Source organism: Tiliqua scincoides, chromosome 7 (genome assembly GCF_035046505.1).
Source record: "Tiliqua scincoides isolate rTilSci1 chromosome 7, rTilSci1.hap2, whole genome shotgun sequence".
NCBI classification, from domain to species: Eukaryota; Metazoa; Chordata; class Lepidosauria; order Squamata; family Scincidae; genus Tiliqua; species Tiliqua scincoides.
In genome coordinates, this window is record NC_089827.1 from 71,716,724 (window position 1) to 71,731,712 (window position 14,989).

General features: G+C 45.9%; 1 protein-coding gene across 2 annotated transcripts in view; it reads right to left on the reverse strand.

Moving 5' to 3' along the window:
• NAV3 (neuron navigator 3) overlaps window positions 1–14,689 on the reverse strand; it is a 305,431-nt gene extending 290,742 nt beyond the window's left edge. For both annotated transcript variants that reach the window (XM_066634436.1, XM_066634435.1), the window contains exon 1: window positions 14,447–14,689. In XM_066634436.1, the coding sequence (XP_066490533.1) occupies window positions 14,447–14,689 (243 nt within the window). The remainder of the gene's footprint in view (window positions 1–14,446) is intronic.
• Window positions 14,690–14,989: the final 300 nt, after the last annotated feature.

The window sequence follows — 14,989 nt, forward strand, 5'->3', positions numbered from 1 at the left end:
TCATAAAAGGAAAACACAACTGCCTTATGGAACAAAACGTGGATTTCTTGAACTCCAAACTAACCAATGAGACAGATTGTTCTGAGAGCCAATGAGGCGTTATTATGACTCAGCAGGGAACCTGTAAGGTGTTAGTATGAGTCAGCTCTCATTTCCATGTCTCAGAGCTAATATTAGAACTCTGATTCAGTTCTGGGAGTGTCATCTGGTCACTGGTTTTTTGTTGGTTACTGATTTGTTGACTGATCTGTACTGTTATATATTAAAATAAATAGAGTTAATGGGGGTTATACCAACCCCAGCGAAGCCATGGCATTTAGGCTCTGTGCATGATGTTGAGATTTATTCTGTATGGTCTGGTATGGGACAAGGTCTATCATGGGGGTGACACAATGAGTTCTCACACTGGGTGCTGCAAAATCCAATGATGCTTCTGATGCAATCACCTCTCCAGACAGAGCTAAGCAAAAGGGGTGAACATAAGAACAGCCCCACTGGATCAGGCCATAGGCCCATCTAGTCCAGCTTCCTGTATCTCACAGCGGCCCACCAAATGCCCCAGGGAGCACACCAGATAATAAGACCTGCAAGGCATTCTGGGAATTGTAGTTAAGGACATAAGAACAGCCCCACTGGATCAGGCCATGGGCCCATCTAGTCCAGCTTCCTGTATCTCACAGCGGCCCACCAAATGCCCCAGGGAGCACACCAGACAACAAGAAGACCTGCAAGGCCTCCTGGGAATTGTAGTTAAGAACATAAGAACAGCCCCACTGGATCAGGCCATAGGCCCATCTCGTCCAGCTTCCTGTATCTCACAGCGGCCCACCAAATGCCCCAGGGAGCACACCAGATAATAAGACCTGCAAGGCATTCTGGGAATTGTAGTTAAGGACATAAGAACAGCCCCACTGGATCAGGCCATGGGCCCATCTAGTCCAGCTTCCTGTATCTCACAGCGGCCCACCAAATGCCCCAGGGAGCACACCAGATAATAAGACCTGCAAGGCATTCTGGGAATTGTAGTTAAGAACATAAGAACAGCCCCACTGGATCAGACCATAGGCCCATCTAGTCCAGCTTCCTGTATCTCACAGCTGCCCACCAAATGCTCCAAGGAACACACCATATAACAAGAGACCTCATTCTGGTGCCCTCCCTTGCATCTGGCATTCTGACATAACAAGTCTTCAGGGGAAGTCCCCAGTCATTCTCCAATAAGGTGTTCAATTGCTGAGCTAATTTCAAATTGCGCATCAGAAAAAGTTCCATTCAGAAATTCATACTGGATGCCTTCTCGGTCTTTTCTCACATTATTAATTACTTTCAAAGTGCTACAATTCTGATCACACTGAAGTTTTTTTTTTGGGGGGAGGGGGCGTGGGGATTAACATAACCGACACTATTTATAAACTATATGATCCACCGGAGTGTCTCTTCTGTATTTGCTACAAAGAAAATCCTGTTTACTGCTTGGCAGGTATTGCCAGGAAATCCCATTGTTACTGTTAGTGGTGAGTAAAAGTTCTGTGTGCTGATTTATGCTTTACTCACCCTCAATCATACCATGAGCCATACAGAGCTTTCCTGCAGGATAAAAGCATTCAACAACACTTGCTAGGAAGTCGGCTTTCTATGCATGACCATCCTGATTACTAAGATGTGGTGGTTTTACAGATGTCCTATAAATCAAACCCTGATGCACAACAGGAAGCGGGGGCTGCCAAGTCCTTGGGAGTCCGGTACAGCATCATCAAGATGCCGGGGCCAGGTGCTCGCAAAGTTGGAATGCAGCTTTGCCGAACAATATTTGGAAAAAGGAATGCTCCGGAGACTCCATTTGCCTCCTCTTGAACTTGTTTTCCAGATTATCTGCAGCTGCATTAATTGAAGTTTTTCAGCTGAATAATGATTTTGAGCTCGTGTTGAAAAGTGGGCCTTCTTAATGAGAAAACAGCCTGCAAAATGAGCGAGGGTCAGGGTGGAAGGGCGGGCAGGGAGGTTTGGGTCTCATAAAAAATTGGCCCCAAATTTCAGAAAGAAAAACCAGCACCAGGAACCCTCCTTGGTGTGCACTGACCTAGAATGCCAACCTGCTGGGAAAAAAATCCTGTAGCAAATTGGTTTAGGGTGCTTTTGTTGTACACACATATACAACAATGTACGTGTACGTGTACACATGTAGACACAATCTGCATTGATTAGTAGAATCAATTAGCAGCAGCATTTTCCTTTACACAGAGCACATACTTCAGCTATATAAACTTGAGGACTAAGGGGCCAGGCTGTGGAGGTCAGCCCAGGTTCACTGTTTGCTGTACTTCATCCCCCCCCAGAAATCAGCACTAGCCAACTTGGAGTACATTAATGAATAATGGAAGGTGAAATGCAAGCAGTGTATAAGTGAGTTATCTACCTCTCCTGGACTAAGGTAGCTTAATCACATTTGTTCACACTAGTAACTTCCAGGATTGACTACTACTCTAACGTATCATATGTAGAGCAGCCTTTGAAGAAATATAGCTGTTGAACTGCTAACTGGGACCGATCATTCGGCGCACATCACACCAGTGTGTAAGGACTGAGCTTCCTGTCTGATTCTGAGCACAATTCAAAACACTGGTGCTTACCCTTTAAAGCCCTTATAGCTTGGGATCTGGGTGCATGAAGGAATGCATGTTTTTATCAACCTGTCTGTACAGTAACAGCATCTTCTATGTAGACCTGGTACCTCTCATTAGCACCCTTTTGGCACCAGCCAGGCAAAGACCTTTTTATTTGCCTGGGTTTTCGGTCAGGTTTCTGCTGCTTTTAGGAATTCTTAAGTAACTGTGTTGTTGAAAATTACTGCTTGTATTGCTACAGGTGTGCCTCAGTGACCACAGGGGTTCCACTCCCTCCCCCCACAGATACTTGAAACCACAGATACAGGGGAGGCTCTCTAGAGGCTCATCTGAGCCCTGCAGAGGTTGTGTGTCTGCCCGCAGCCTCTGCAGGCCTCCGAATGGCCATTTAGGCAGGAAAACGTCACATGCTGTTTTTCCAGCAAAACCAGAAGTGACATTTTTATGCCTTTAAATGGTATTATGAGGGTCAGGGAAGCTTAAGGCAGATATGTGTTGCCTCTGCGGGGCTCAAAAGAGCCTTCAGAGGTGTGGGGAGTGCTGGGCCGGATCCGCGGGTAAGTGAAACAGCAGATACGGGATCCGCAGATACTGAGCCCCCCTGTATTTTCAATTCCGGTACTATTATACACTGTACTTTATGTTTCTGTTGTGAATTGCCCTGGAAAATAGCCCTGAAAGGTGGTATAAAACTTTTGCAATCACATCTCCTGAACAGTTACAGTCAATTATCACTGCCCGCACACGCCGTTCCTGTAGATTTGCTTATCTGCTGAAACAAGAGTGTGATGTCGCACCATCTGCTGTCTGTTCTCATCTCTCTGCAGGCGTTCTGAGGCTAACTGTGGAATCCACAGCCATCCTGAAGCTATTTGCGGTGGTCATTCTGTATCCGCAGTGGCTATTTTGAAGCCTTCCACAGCTACTTTTGAAGCTACTTTGAAGCTATCCGCAGGCATTCTGAGACTCTTTCCTGCATCTGAGGCCATTCTGAAACTATCTGGTTCTGGCATTCCTGACCAGGTTAGCTACCCCTCCCCCTAAACTCACTGATCCCATAGGTCCAATGATCCAGTATCTGCTTATTTGTTATCCGCTAGGTTTTGCAGGAACCTAATCCCAGCGGATAACGAGAATTGACTGAATGCCTTATTATTATCTTTTGCACATTAAATATAGGGAGAGCTCGTAGACATGGTTAGTAGCTGGCAGCTCCTCAGAACTGTATGCTCCTGCCTTAACCACTTCAGGATTAGTTTTCCTTTGAACTGCTTTGCTTATTTTCCAAGCTCTCTCCAGTTGGTTTATATTGTGCTTGTGTCGGAGCCACCAGAAACCTGCACACTTTCCCCAAGGGAATTATCTGCTTGCACTTACCAGCCAAAACATTCTGAACCTCTTGACTAAGAATTTAAATGTTAGGCAATGATTTAGCGAATGCTCTCATTCCAATAAAAACACAAAAGAGAAACTAATGGGCTTCAAAATGACCACAACAATTTAAAACCTATCAAACACATCCAACTGTTAGGAACAACAGAGGCAACTACCACTGTTTCCAGTGGGGATTCAGGGCCCAATCCTAAACACCCTCAGCACTGGTGCTGAGCAAAATAGCTGGCGCAGACTTCAGAAGCCGCATTGCAGGGACTGGGGCTTTCCCCAGGGGAAGGCGACGAAAGTTCCCTTTCCCTGGGGAGACCACTGGTGGCCTCAGCAGTGGAACAGGATGCAGCAGTAGCCATTTTGGTGTCGCTGCGCCCGATGGAGCCACCATCTTCAGGATCGAGCTACCCGTAACAGTGATGTGCAAAAAGATTTTTTTAATGTATTCATTTTATAGTTTCCTTTGTTTCTCCATTTTGCTTTATTGGTCCTTTCAAACAATTGACCAGTTCATTACTACTTTGGATGGTTGATATGACCACATTTGGGGAGGAGGTGGTGGTTGCAAATTTCTATAAAACTCATGACATGTAGACATTTGCCCTGGGTAAGATGCCTGCTATATTTCAAAAATATTGATACATGGGTTCAGGAATGATCCACAAAAATAACATCAGAGGTTTGAGCTTGACATTTTGTTTCCCGCCCAGTTTGCACTTGAGTCACTGGGAATGCAGAGCTGACCCTAGGAAAGTTCCTTGCACAATTTCAGAAAGGTAGATGCAGGAGATCCCAAGGAAATACAACATTTTGGTGTACTGTAGCTTACTGACTGAGTTAAAGTAAAAATTTTAGAAAAGCACAGAGGTGGGGAATGGTCTAGGATGGTTGCACTGAAGAAGCTATTGGGTGAATGAGGTTTGTGTCTTGGGAGCAAATAGGTAGCTTTATAAGTGAATCACACCCAAAAGAAACAAGGTGATTTTGGTGGGAGGTAATTTTGGTGGGAGGTAATTTTGGCGGGAAGTAATGCATAATTTAGCAACAATGGAATGGAAAGGAATGGACTAGTTTTAAGAACACATCAAAAATTCTTGGACGTATTCATGTCAAGAGAGAACTCACACAGGACAAAGAAAACAGCCCCAAATTTAGACATTTGCCCATTGATATTGTCCCTTCCCAAGAATCACACTGATTGGAAAAGGAAAGAAAGCAAAAGCAGTTAGCAGCTTGTATTCAGCAACTCTGTGCCTCACTGACAGCTCAGAGCTGTCAAGCACATTGCCCCCTGCCTGACCTCCCCACAACTGCTTAAGAGTCTTCCTCGACATATAGAAAAAATAGGCTTATAAACCAGCAAAGAAAACAAGAGGCAGAAAGCAGAAAGTCCAATGAAGCTGTCACGCATCTGAAGTTGCTTCCTTCGGTTATGCTTCCACTGGGAATGCTTTGCTTCACTCAGGGCTCTTTGCACAGTGGAGCAATTTGTTCTGAGTGCAACATTTGTCTAATCAAATGCAGACCCCAAATGCCATGTTTCCCCAGGTCCAAACAATATCTATCATCCATCTGAGCCAGCAAGGTGCAGGTCACACCGGGTTGCAAAGCACAGGGGGGGTTGACACCCCTACTGGCCCAAACTTTTAAAATCTTGGTATTTTCTAATAATACCATCATGTTATATATCATACGATGTGTAATTTCATGCAGAATGCAATGAAACAAACAGCATTGAAATACCTCTATTCTATCAAAGGTTATACCCAAAAAACCAGTGGGGGTGGTGCTTCATCACACTCACCACCCCGGGGGTAGTCCTGCCCACTGCATGGGAGGAGGTCCATCATAGGAGTGATGTACTGGCTTCCTGCACCAGAAGCTCCTGCCTCCAGGGGTGCAGGGATCTCCGCAAGACTCTCCGCAGTGTTCCTGAAGCCTCCGAATAGTTTAAAAAAAAAAAAGTAATCAGAAATCACTTTTGGTTTGTGATTGCAAAACTGGAAGTGGTTTTCAATCACTTTTTTAAAAAACTATTTTGAGGCTTGGAGAGCCCTGTGGCAGGGTTCATGAGTGGGAGGTAAAGGAGATAATTTGTACTCAGGCCCAAGATCAGAGAGGGGCCTCAGAAATTTTCTAGGATCATATATTTTCCTATCTCACCTGGACTTGCTGCCCATGTGGGATGCTGGGCACAAAGCTGCTGCTGCCGCTGGAAGCCCTGGGCCAAGGAATGCATACATGACACTCCTTAACACAGTGTCAAATCTGGGAGGAAACTGACCTGCTACAGTAGCTCTTTGTCTTGTGGATCCACTTACCATGAAGGAGTGAATAGGAGCTCAGGGACACCGTTGTGGGGCTACAGCTGCTGCAGAAGTATGTTTTGGTGCAAAGAGGACACCCCCCCTCCCCGGAGGCCAGCGCTTCTAACTGTAAGTTTATTAGAAAAAACACTTTGTTCCCAGGAGTGGCGTGATCCTGGGAATTGCATCCCTGCCTTCACCCTTCCTCCACCCCTTAAGGGGCCAGAGGCAGGGCTTCTCAGGCTGGGGTGTTGCAGTGCCCCAGTTTGAGAACCTCTTCTCTAGGAAAAAAGCACCTCAAAATGAATACAAATACTGAAGCACTTATCCTAAAATGCAGCACCTTATGGCCCAGGGGCTACTTCAACTTCAAGCTGTAACATAATATTCTGCTGAATGGGCAAGAAATCCTATAGCTCTGTGATTCCCCCTCAAAGGAGTAGGGAAAGCTCCAAGAAATAAAACAACAGACATTCACTTTGACTGATAATAGAAACAAGTTTTGCAGAACAATATCCTGCCTCAGGAATGAGCAAATGACAATGCAAGTGCATGTTTGCGGAGAAGCAGAAAGCCAGGGCAAGCCAAAACATAGATGGGAGAAGCATTTAATGGTGACTCAGCATAGTTACACACACATAAAAAAAAACTGTGTGCCCATGAGCCTTGCGGACATGTCATAGTGCAATCAACTCACATGGTGTTAAGACTCTAGTTATTTTCAACTAGGGTGATGTGGCACATTGGTGTGCCATGAATGGTCTGTAGGTAAGCCATGGGAGTTTGGAAGAAGGTCATTTGTTAGTAGGGCCATTGGGGGGAAGAATGTGAGCACGCTACCAGCAGTGCGGTGTGCTTTGTCAATTGTCAAAAAATTGATGGTGTGCCTTGACAATTTTAACACCTTGTTAATGTGCCGTGAGATGGAAAAGATTGAAAATTGTTGTGCTAGATTCATGTGTTACAGCCAGACCAAATGTGCAGCTAACAAATACATCCATGAGTTTCAACCTACAAGGTATTTGCAACCACTTGCTCACCACAATCCAGTGCATTTTTCATGGCAAAACTCACACTAGCCCCTACCCTGCCGAAGTTCAGTAGTGTGTACATCCCAGCAGCACTCACCAGTCAAAATGGGTGGGAGTTTCCTCTTGGGGCTATACCCTTCGAAGGTCAGTAAACGTCATGCTCTTGTCAGTGACAACAGGATTCACATGCTGTTTGTTTTATGTGCTTGCTTCTGAGTAGGCATATGGGGGCGGGGGGGGCACACAAAGAAGACTAGCTCAATAGAAAGCCAGGCTCTGAACTCAAGGATTAAACTCAGTGGAAGTGGGAAAGACTAGAGGTACTTGGATATTCTATGACCAATAAAATAAATACCCTCATGGATATCTCACAGATAAGGCAATCCACATGAGTTTCATATCAAAATGTGCAGTTATTCCAAGGGAAATGCTTTTTCCACATGATTTTTTCTTCTTCATCATTTTATTTTTTGCACATGTGGGCTGGGCTTCGCTTCCACACACAAAAAAAAGATCAAAACAAAAGCAACTGCTTTCCAAAGACACACGAGCAGCCTTTAGAGGCATAGTAGGGACATCTGTGGTGATTCCAGTGGTGTAGCTAGAGGGGGTGCAAAGCATTAAGTTTTGCAGGGATCTTCCCCCGCAGAGTGCAAGCAGCTCCTCCCCATCTGGAGTCATTCTGGGGGGGGTGGGAGCAAAATGGAAGCGTACACCTCCATTTAAGCACCCTACCCCTCCTCAGAATGGCTCTGAAGAGGAGGGGCTGCTTGCACACCACAGGGAGACTCCCTGCAAAACTTAGTGTTTTGCAGACTGTCTAGATATGTTGCTGGATGATCATTGCTGACCATCAGAAAAGGCGTCCAGTGATGTTTTCCTTAATAACAGTTTGTCTGTGCTTCAAAACTGTGTACAGTGCAGTGGAGAAGCTGGAGGGGGGGCGCACACTCAGCCTTGCAGGGAGGTGGGTGAGCGGCCCCTCCCTTCGGAGCCATTCCCAGCGGGGGGGGGAACGGAGCTCCGTTTTGCCCCCCTTGGGAATGGCTCCGAAGGGAGGGGTCGCTCGCCCACCTCCCTGCCAGACTGAGTGCGCCGCCCCCCTCCAGCTACGCCACTGATACAGTGGAGACATGGTAGCTAAAGATTCACATTTCTTACTTGCTTTGAGATAGAAGAGAGGCACATCCTGACTCTACATATTACTTTAATGAGAATTTAGACACATTGCAAGCACAGCAGATCCAAGATAGGAAGGAGGAGCATCTAGGGAGCCCTGAACTATTTCTGCAGCTGCGTTCCAAGACAGATTTGGCAATATCGTGAAGTTTAGGGGCCAAACTCAGTGTCAAAAGTCTCTAGCAATCAAGAGCACAATACACAAAGGCCACGGAGGAAGCAGCTGGGTGGCAAACTGACTTGCCGTGTTCTTATGTGGAAAGTCCAGTTTTATCTTGAGAGTCTGAAGTGCTTCCAACTATAGACAGCTCTCACAGAGGAGCTTCCACACACCTTGATGATAAGAGAAGAAAGTTCACAGCAATGGCAATTTGCTACAGTTACATTTCCAGCTCGCTTACAAAGCGAAACCTGAAAGCAGTAGCCAAGGATAAATGCAAGCCAGATGATTAATTCATATTTTCCACTATCTTCAACAGAGATAGAGTCATCATTTTTCCCTCAAAAATGAGAGTTCCCACATATCCAATTATATTCCGTAATTGCCCAAACACAAGCAGATTTTCCTTGCATTTGGAAATTCTGACAAGGTATTCATTACACTTTTCACTGAAAAAGGCCTTTTATCTGATCAGTGTCAATGGAAACATTCCTGAAGGCGCAGCACTCCACACCACATAGCCATGTAGGAATTTCATGTGTTTAATACATTTGCTAACCCCAAAAAAGTCCCCTAGGAAATTACTGAATACATCTCTTGAAAATGCTAAAACCTTTTGGTAGCACCAATATGGAATCCACATCTGCTCAAGATAATGTCCCTTCAGGTTGACTTTAACAGTATGCATTCACCCTAGCAGTTTACCACTGTTTTAAACTTGGTATATGCCCCTCCCACTACAAAGGATGCATGTGGATAAGCAGCAGATTGATTCCAGTATAAAAGCTGCATTCTTCCCAGTGGCGTCACTTGGTTGATGTCACCCAGTTTGGTAACTCATGGAGTCAACTCATGGACCTCCTCCTGTAACAGCTGTGATCAGAAAAGGCTCTGGAGTCCAGTTCTACCCTCCCAGTAGACCTGGCCTCACAGAGAGTGAAAGATGGAGGCCATGCCCACTGGGAGGCCAGTTCTTCTGGGCAAGTAGACCTGAGCTCTGCCCTGGGAAGCCTGATAGATCTGGGATCTGGAGACTTTTCCAGCCACAGACAGACCTGCCCGAGTCCAGGTAGATCTGGGCTCTGCAGCAGGGGGAAGGCGATTGGAGCATTGGGTATCACCTCTCTGATGGTGCCACCTGCAGTTCACACCACCCTCACCCCCCCTAATGACACCATTGCTTCACCATTGCTTCACACTTGCTATCTAAAAATCTAACATTTCCAGCTCTCAAGCATCCAAAGTAAAAACGCAAGACAGTGATTCTGGAAATCAAAGGAAATAATTTGCATTCCTAAAGGACAGGTAGAGCGCCTTTTTCTATGTCTGTTCATTAGTTAGCCTTTACTCCCTTCTGAACATGGAAGGCAGAGTAAAGGCCACTATTCTAGTAACTGTCTACATTTACACTGTAGACTTCAATGGGTTAGTAACCATTCCTTCTCTCCAAGGCAGTCTGGAAACTGTAGTTCTAAGAAGGGGAGGTGAAATACCTCCAGCAGAGAATCTTCAGTGTCTCCTCAGGAAACTACATTTCCAGGATTGGGAGGAAAGCTATACCCGTCAAAATGGTGTAAAATCAATACAGACTGGTTATGTAGATAGCTGTTGCTTGAAAGGTGCACTGTGGCCACAGATAGGCTTTGTAGCCAGTGGCGTAGCTAACAATTCTGTTGCCCAATGCAGAGCTCAAAACGATGCCCCAGATGTGATGCCGCATCCAGGTTTTTATTTCATACCCACTTTTTCAAAAAGAAATAAAAAATGTGCCACGTTCCCAGGACCTAGCCCCAGCTCTCACCCCCTAGTACTGCCTGTCTGAGGGGTGTGCATGCGAGGGGAGGTTGGGGCATGCCTTCCCTGCACCATGGGGCCGTTTTGTTTGGTGGGCAGAGCTTGAGTCCTGCAGCTGCCTGGGGGGGGAAGAGGAGGCTGTGGCGATGTCGCCACCCGCTCACTGGCTGACAGGGCTGGGGGGTAGAGGACTCGGGGCAGGCAGGTGGGAGGAAGCCACGCCTGACCTACTGAGGCTGCAATCTATCTATGCTTACCTGGGAGTTAGCCCCATTGACTCTAACGGGACTTACTTCTGAGCAGATGTGCCTAGGATTCACTGAGTTCATGCAGGAGGCAGTGGCGGCATCCATGCACCTCCTCCTCCTCCCCTCCCACTGCCGTAAGGAGCGAGGGAGAGACGGTTGGCAGCCCTGCCAAGGAAGCTCCCTCGCCTTAGCGCCCGCAGGTCTTGACAGGGTGGCAGTTGGTTCTCGGGTGGGGGGGCTGAGAAACCAGCACCGAGGCAGCCCACAAAGGTCTCCCGCAGCCCCCCCCCAAGGTCTGGGGTGAAGCAGAGCTCGTTCTTCTCTCTGGGAACCTTCTCCGCTTAGCATCTGCCTGCTGTTGCCACCTCAGTAGTGTTGCCACGCTACTGTTTGTGGCAAGTCCAAGAGTCGTCATCACGTCACCTCTGCAGAAGCATAAGACTCAGATTTTTGCTGCATGTTGCAATGTAACAGCAAAGCCAAACTGCCCAATCCTACTTTCCTCCACACTACAGCATGCAGGTAGTGCTGTATGCTATAGTGGAGGGGGACTGATCAGGAGGCCTGGAAGAGGAAAGGGGAAATATTTTCCCATACCCCTTATTGATCGTCAGTGGGTCTCCTAGGACCTGCACCAGCTATGTAGTTGGTGCATGTCTGAGGAGAGAACTAAGGCATGTTGAGAGGCTCTGTAACCCAGTTGCTTGTGCTGGGTTGCACTCCATCCTCCCCTTGACAGACCTCCTTCCCTCTCTCTGGTCCAACCAGGAATGCCCCCTTCCTACTATAACGGGACCCCTCCCTATTGTTCTTACTGTGGTAGGATTCAGGCAATCTGTTGGTGAAGACTGGGAACAGCCGGTAGCTCCCAATACGGGTTCCTGGACTCCGTACAACAGCACACCAATTGTGGCATCACAATGCCATTAGAAGGGAACATTCACTGTTCTAACGGGCCCATAGGATTGAGCCATAGATCACAGGGCATCCAGAGTACTTAAACAGGACCTGATTTAGAACCATTGATTCAAACCCATTAAGTCAAGGAGATGATGCTTAAATCTTTAACCTTGTTATGTGAAAGTCCAATGGATTTCAATAGGACTATCAAATCGATATGCTTTAGAATGGAAATATGCTTAAATGGGTTGGCTTATCAGACTATAACCCTAGATTTATTTGCCAGCAAAATATGTTAAGCTCTGGTCTAATTTGTTAATGTTATTTAATGTGCATTTCCCAATTGCACTGCAGATGTAAGAAATGGCTGAGTGCAAAAGGTTTATCTCATGGGCAAGCACAGTTACCACAGTCCTTCACAGAGGCTTCACTGTGAGCTCACTACTTACTAGATGAAGCTACAGACTGTAAGCCATCACTTGTGCATGCAGGAGATTGCCCAGTTCAGTGGTTCCCAAACTTGCCACTGCCATGGTGCCCTTTGTCCTTGGCACCCTGTCATGGAGGTGCCCTTTTGCGAGATCTCAGCCCAGCGGACCAGGAAGAAGAGACTGTATGGTGCCCCTGTGAGTGCACCATGGTGCTCTGGGGTGCTAAAGTGCACAGTTTGGGAACCACTACCTTAGCCGATTACAAAAACTATATGGAACACTTCTTCTGTCATTTAAAACAGAAGAATATTGATTGGAGAGTTGCAGAGGGTCCTGGAAATGTCTTGCACTGGCCCCTCAGGGTACCTACTGCCTTCTAAACAAAGCACAACTACTACCACGGCCCAACCCCTGGTGCCCTCCATTTGCCCATGCAGCACAACATCTCTGAGTTGCCAGTTCTGATCTTGGACTGTGAAATAGCGAAGGGAACAATCAAACAGGGCACAGGAGCACTAGCAAATTCAGTGGTTCATGAAAAGTTCATTGAAATAAGTGGTAGATCAGCAGTATTTCACAGACTGTATTCAGTAGCTCTGTAAAACACCATGTGCATCTGGAACTGGCTATAACAGTTCCCACCCACCCACCCCCTTTTAAAAAGCTTCAGACCACACTGTAGTGTGATCCTGCAGTGTAATACTATGTCTGCAAACAGGCCTCTTGCAATGTCTCTATGGTCAGGACACAATCTAGGAAAGGTCCAGAACACATTCCATTAAAATGAATGTGACCTCAACATCCTTCACTTTCCCTGGATTGCGAGCATTTCCAGCCATATGTAGCTGCCGCTTTTCACAAGTGCGTAATTCAGAAATATTTTGTGTGCTAGCATTATGAAAAAATCAAACGGTTTGCATTCAGTTGTTGAAACAAAAAGCAAGGAACTTGGAAGTGCCCTGCAGAACTCAGTGCTAGTCTCACCTTGGCAAATAATAATGTTCAGAATGTTGCCCCCGGTAACCTGGGAAGGCACAATATTAAAGAAAACATTCTTCGAGCTTCTTTTAATTTATCAAGAGCAAGGAAATATGCTGTTCTGACTGCAGTTGTAACTACATCCAGCCTATGTACTCTGCTAAGTGCATGCAAAGGTTCCACTGAGAGTGATATTCAACTAAAACATTTGGTGAAGAAGAAAACTATCCAGTAAAAAGCTGATATCAACAAAGGAATGCTAAAGAATTTGAAAAGAGCCTTATCTGAGCCTTACTGCACATTGTGAATATGGCAAAATCCAAGCGAACCAAACGTTCCACTTCCCAAGTTTCACAGAGAGCCTATGGTGTAGCAGAAAGGACCACAGCTTCCACGAGCTCCACCATCTCCCAGTCAACAGCTCAGTGTCACAAGCGGTTGAACAGTAATTGAAATATCTCTCACATTTCACCCTCAAACATGAAACTGTCACAGACCAATAAATCTTTAACAATTTATGGCCCCTGCACCTTCCACCAAGATGTTCTCCTGCACAAGCCCACTGGAAATGGACTGGTGCTCTTATTCAGTCACCCTTCATTTCCCTGGCATTTGGGCAGAGAAAGTTCCAGGTGAAATGTACTCTGTAAGCCAAAGGACTGGAAAAAGAGAGAGAATATAAGCCTGCACTTCCCCATTTGGTTCTGTATTAGATTATAGCAGTTTAACAATGTACAGTGATACGCATAAGAGAAAACCAAGAACTCTGTTGATATATTTCTAAGATTATGGGACTAAAATACAACTGAAAAGATTCTTACTGAACCAACTCAAAGTTATCAAAACTACAAGTATGCTAGCAATAGCTCTTACGTTTCCACCACAATAAATCAGACTGTACTGGATCTACCCCAAACAGAGGCACCCACAGTTCATTCTGTTTCATGCTGTTCAATTTTTAATGCCAAAATCTTTTATCTTGTTGGCCCATTCTTCCAGTTTTGCAGCTCTGCAGAACGCTGATGCTAATGGATGAGGAAACTCACACACACACACAATCAGAAGCGTTTGTTGTTGTTATTCAGTCTAGAAGCACTTCCCTTTGGGAATGAGGGTGAGCGTGGGAACAATGTGTTTCTTAAAATACCAAGCACATAAGCCAAGTATCAATATTGCCTTAACTACTCTCCTTTCACAGCTCTCCTCATCTGAATCTCTGCATGCAGTGTTAACATCTGGGATGCTATATAATATTCCCTAATAAAGGAAGATCATTTCCCCTCCAACTAGCTTACTGCATGAACTACACATGACCTCCTCGTGCCCACAGCAATAATGGACAAAAACCTGTCCATAAGTAGGTCAGTCCCTCCAACATTCAGAACTGCAGGTAAAGTTTCAGGACTAACCTTGCTATCCTCGGTCTCCTTGGTTTTTCCTTGGAGTACTTTTACTTCTCCAAAATCACAGGCTGACTTTAATGTAAGTTGACAAGAAAGCATTGAGCTCTCTGCCCTCGGAAGCTCCAGAGCCTTGGATGGATATTGCCGTGACCCACTTGTGCCAAGATTTGGGATCGGACGGGCAGTATGAACAGGCTTTGACCCTATAGGTGGCTGTCTTAGCTTTGAGGCAACACCAAGGACAGGCATGACTTTTTAGAAACGTCTCCGTTTTCTGCCAAAGAAAGAAAATTGCTTCTGACCTCAGCTGCGTAGATGTGAGCTTCGGTTAGATCCAGAATCAGTGCTCGAGACAAAAGTTGCAGTTCTCTTCTGAAAGGATTTCAGGCAACTTAACAGCTTTTCACGAAGAGGCAAACTCTTCTCGTTCATCTCCGTCCTCCCTCTCCCACACAAACAGCATTTAGTGAGTCAGTGGCTGCGTAAGACTAAATGCTCCTTTGGGACATGAACTTTTCTCGAAGGTAACTGCCACAAAGCCGTCTGTCT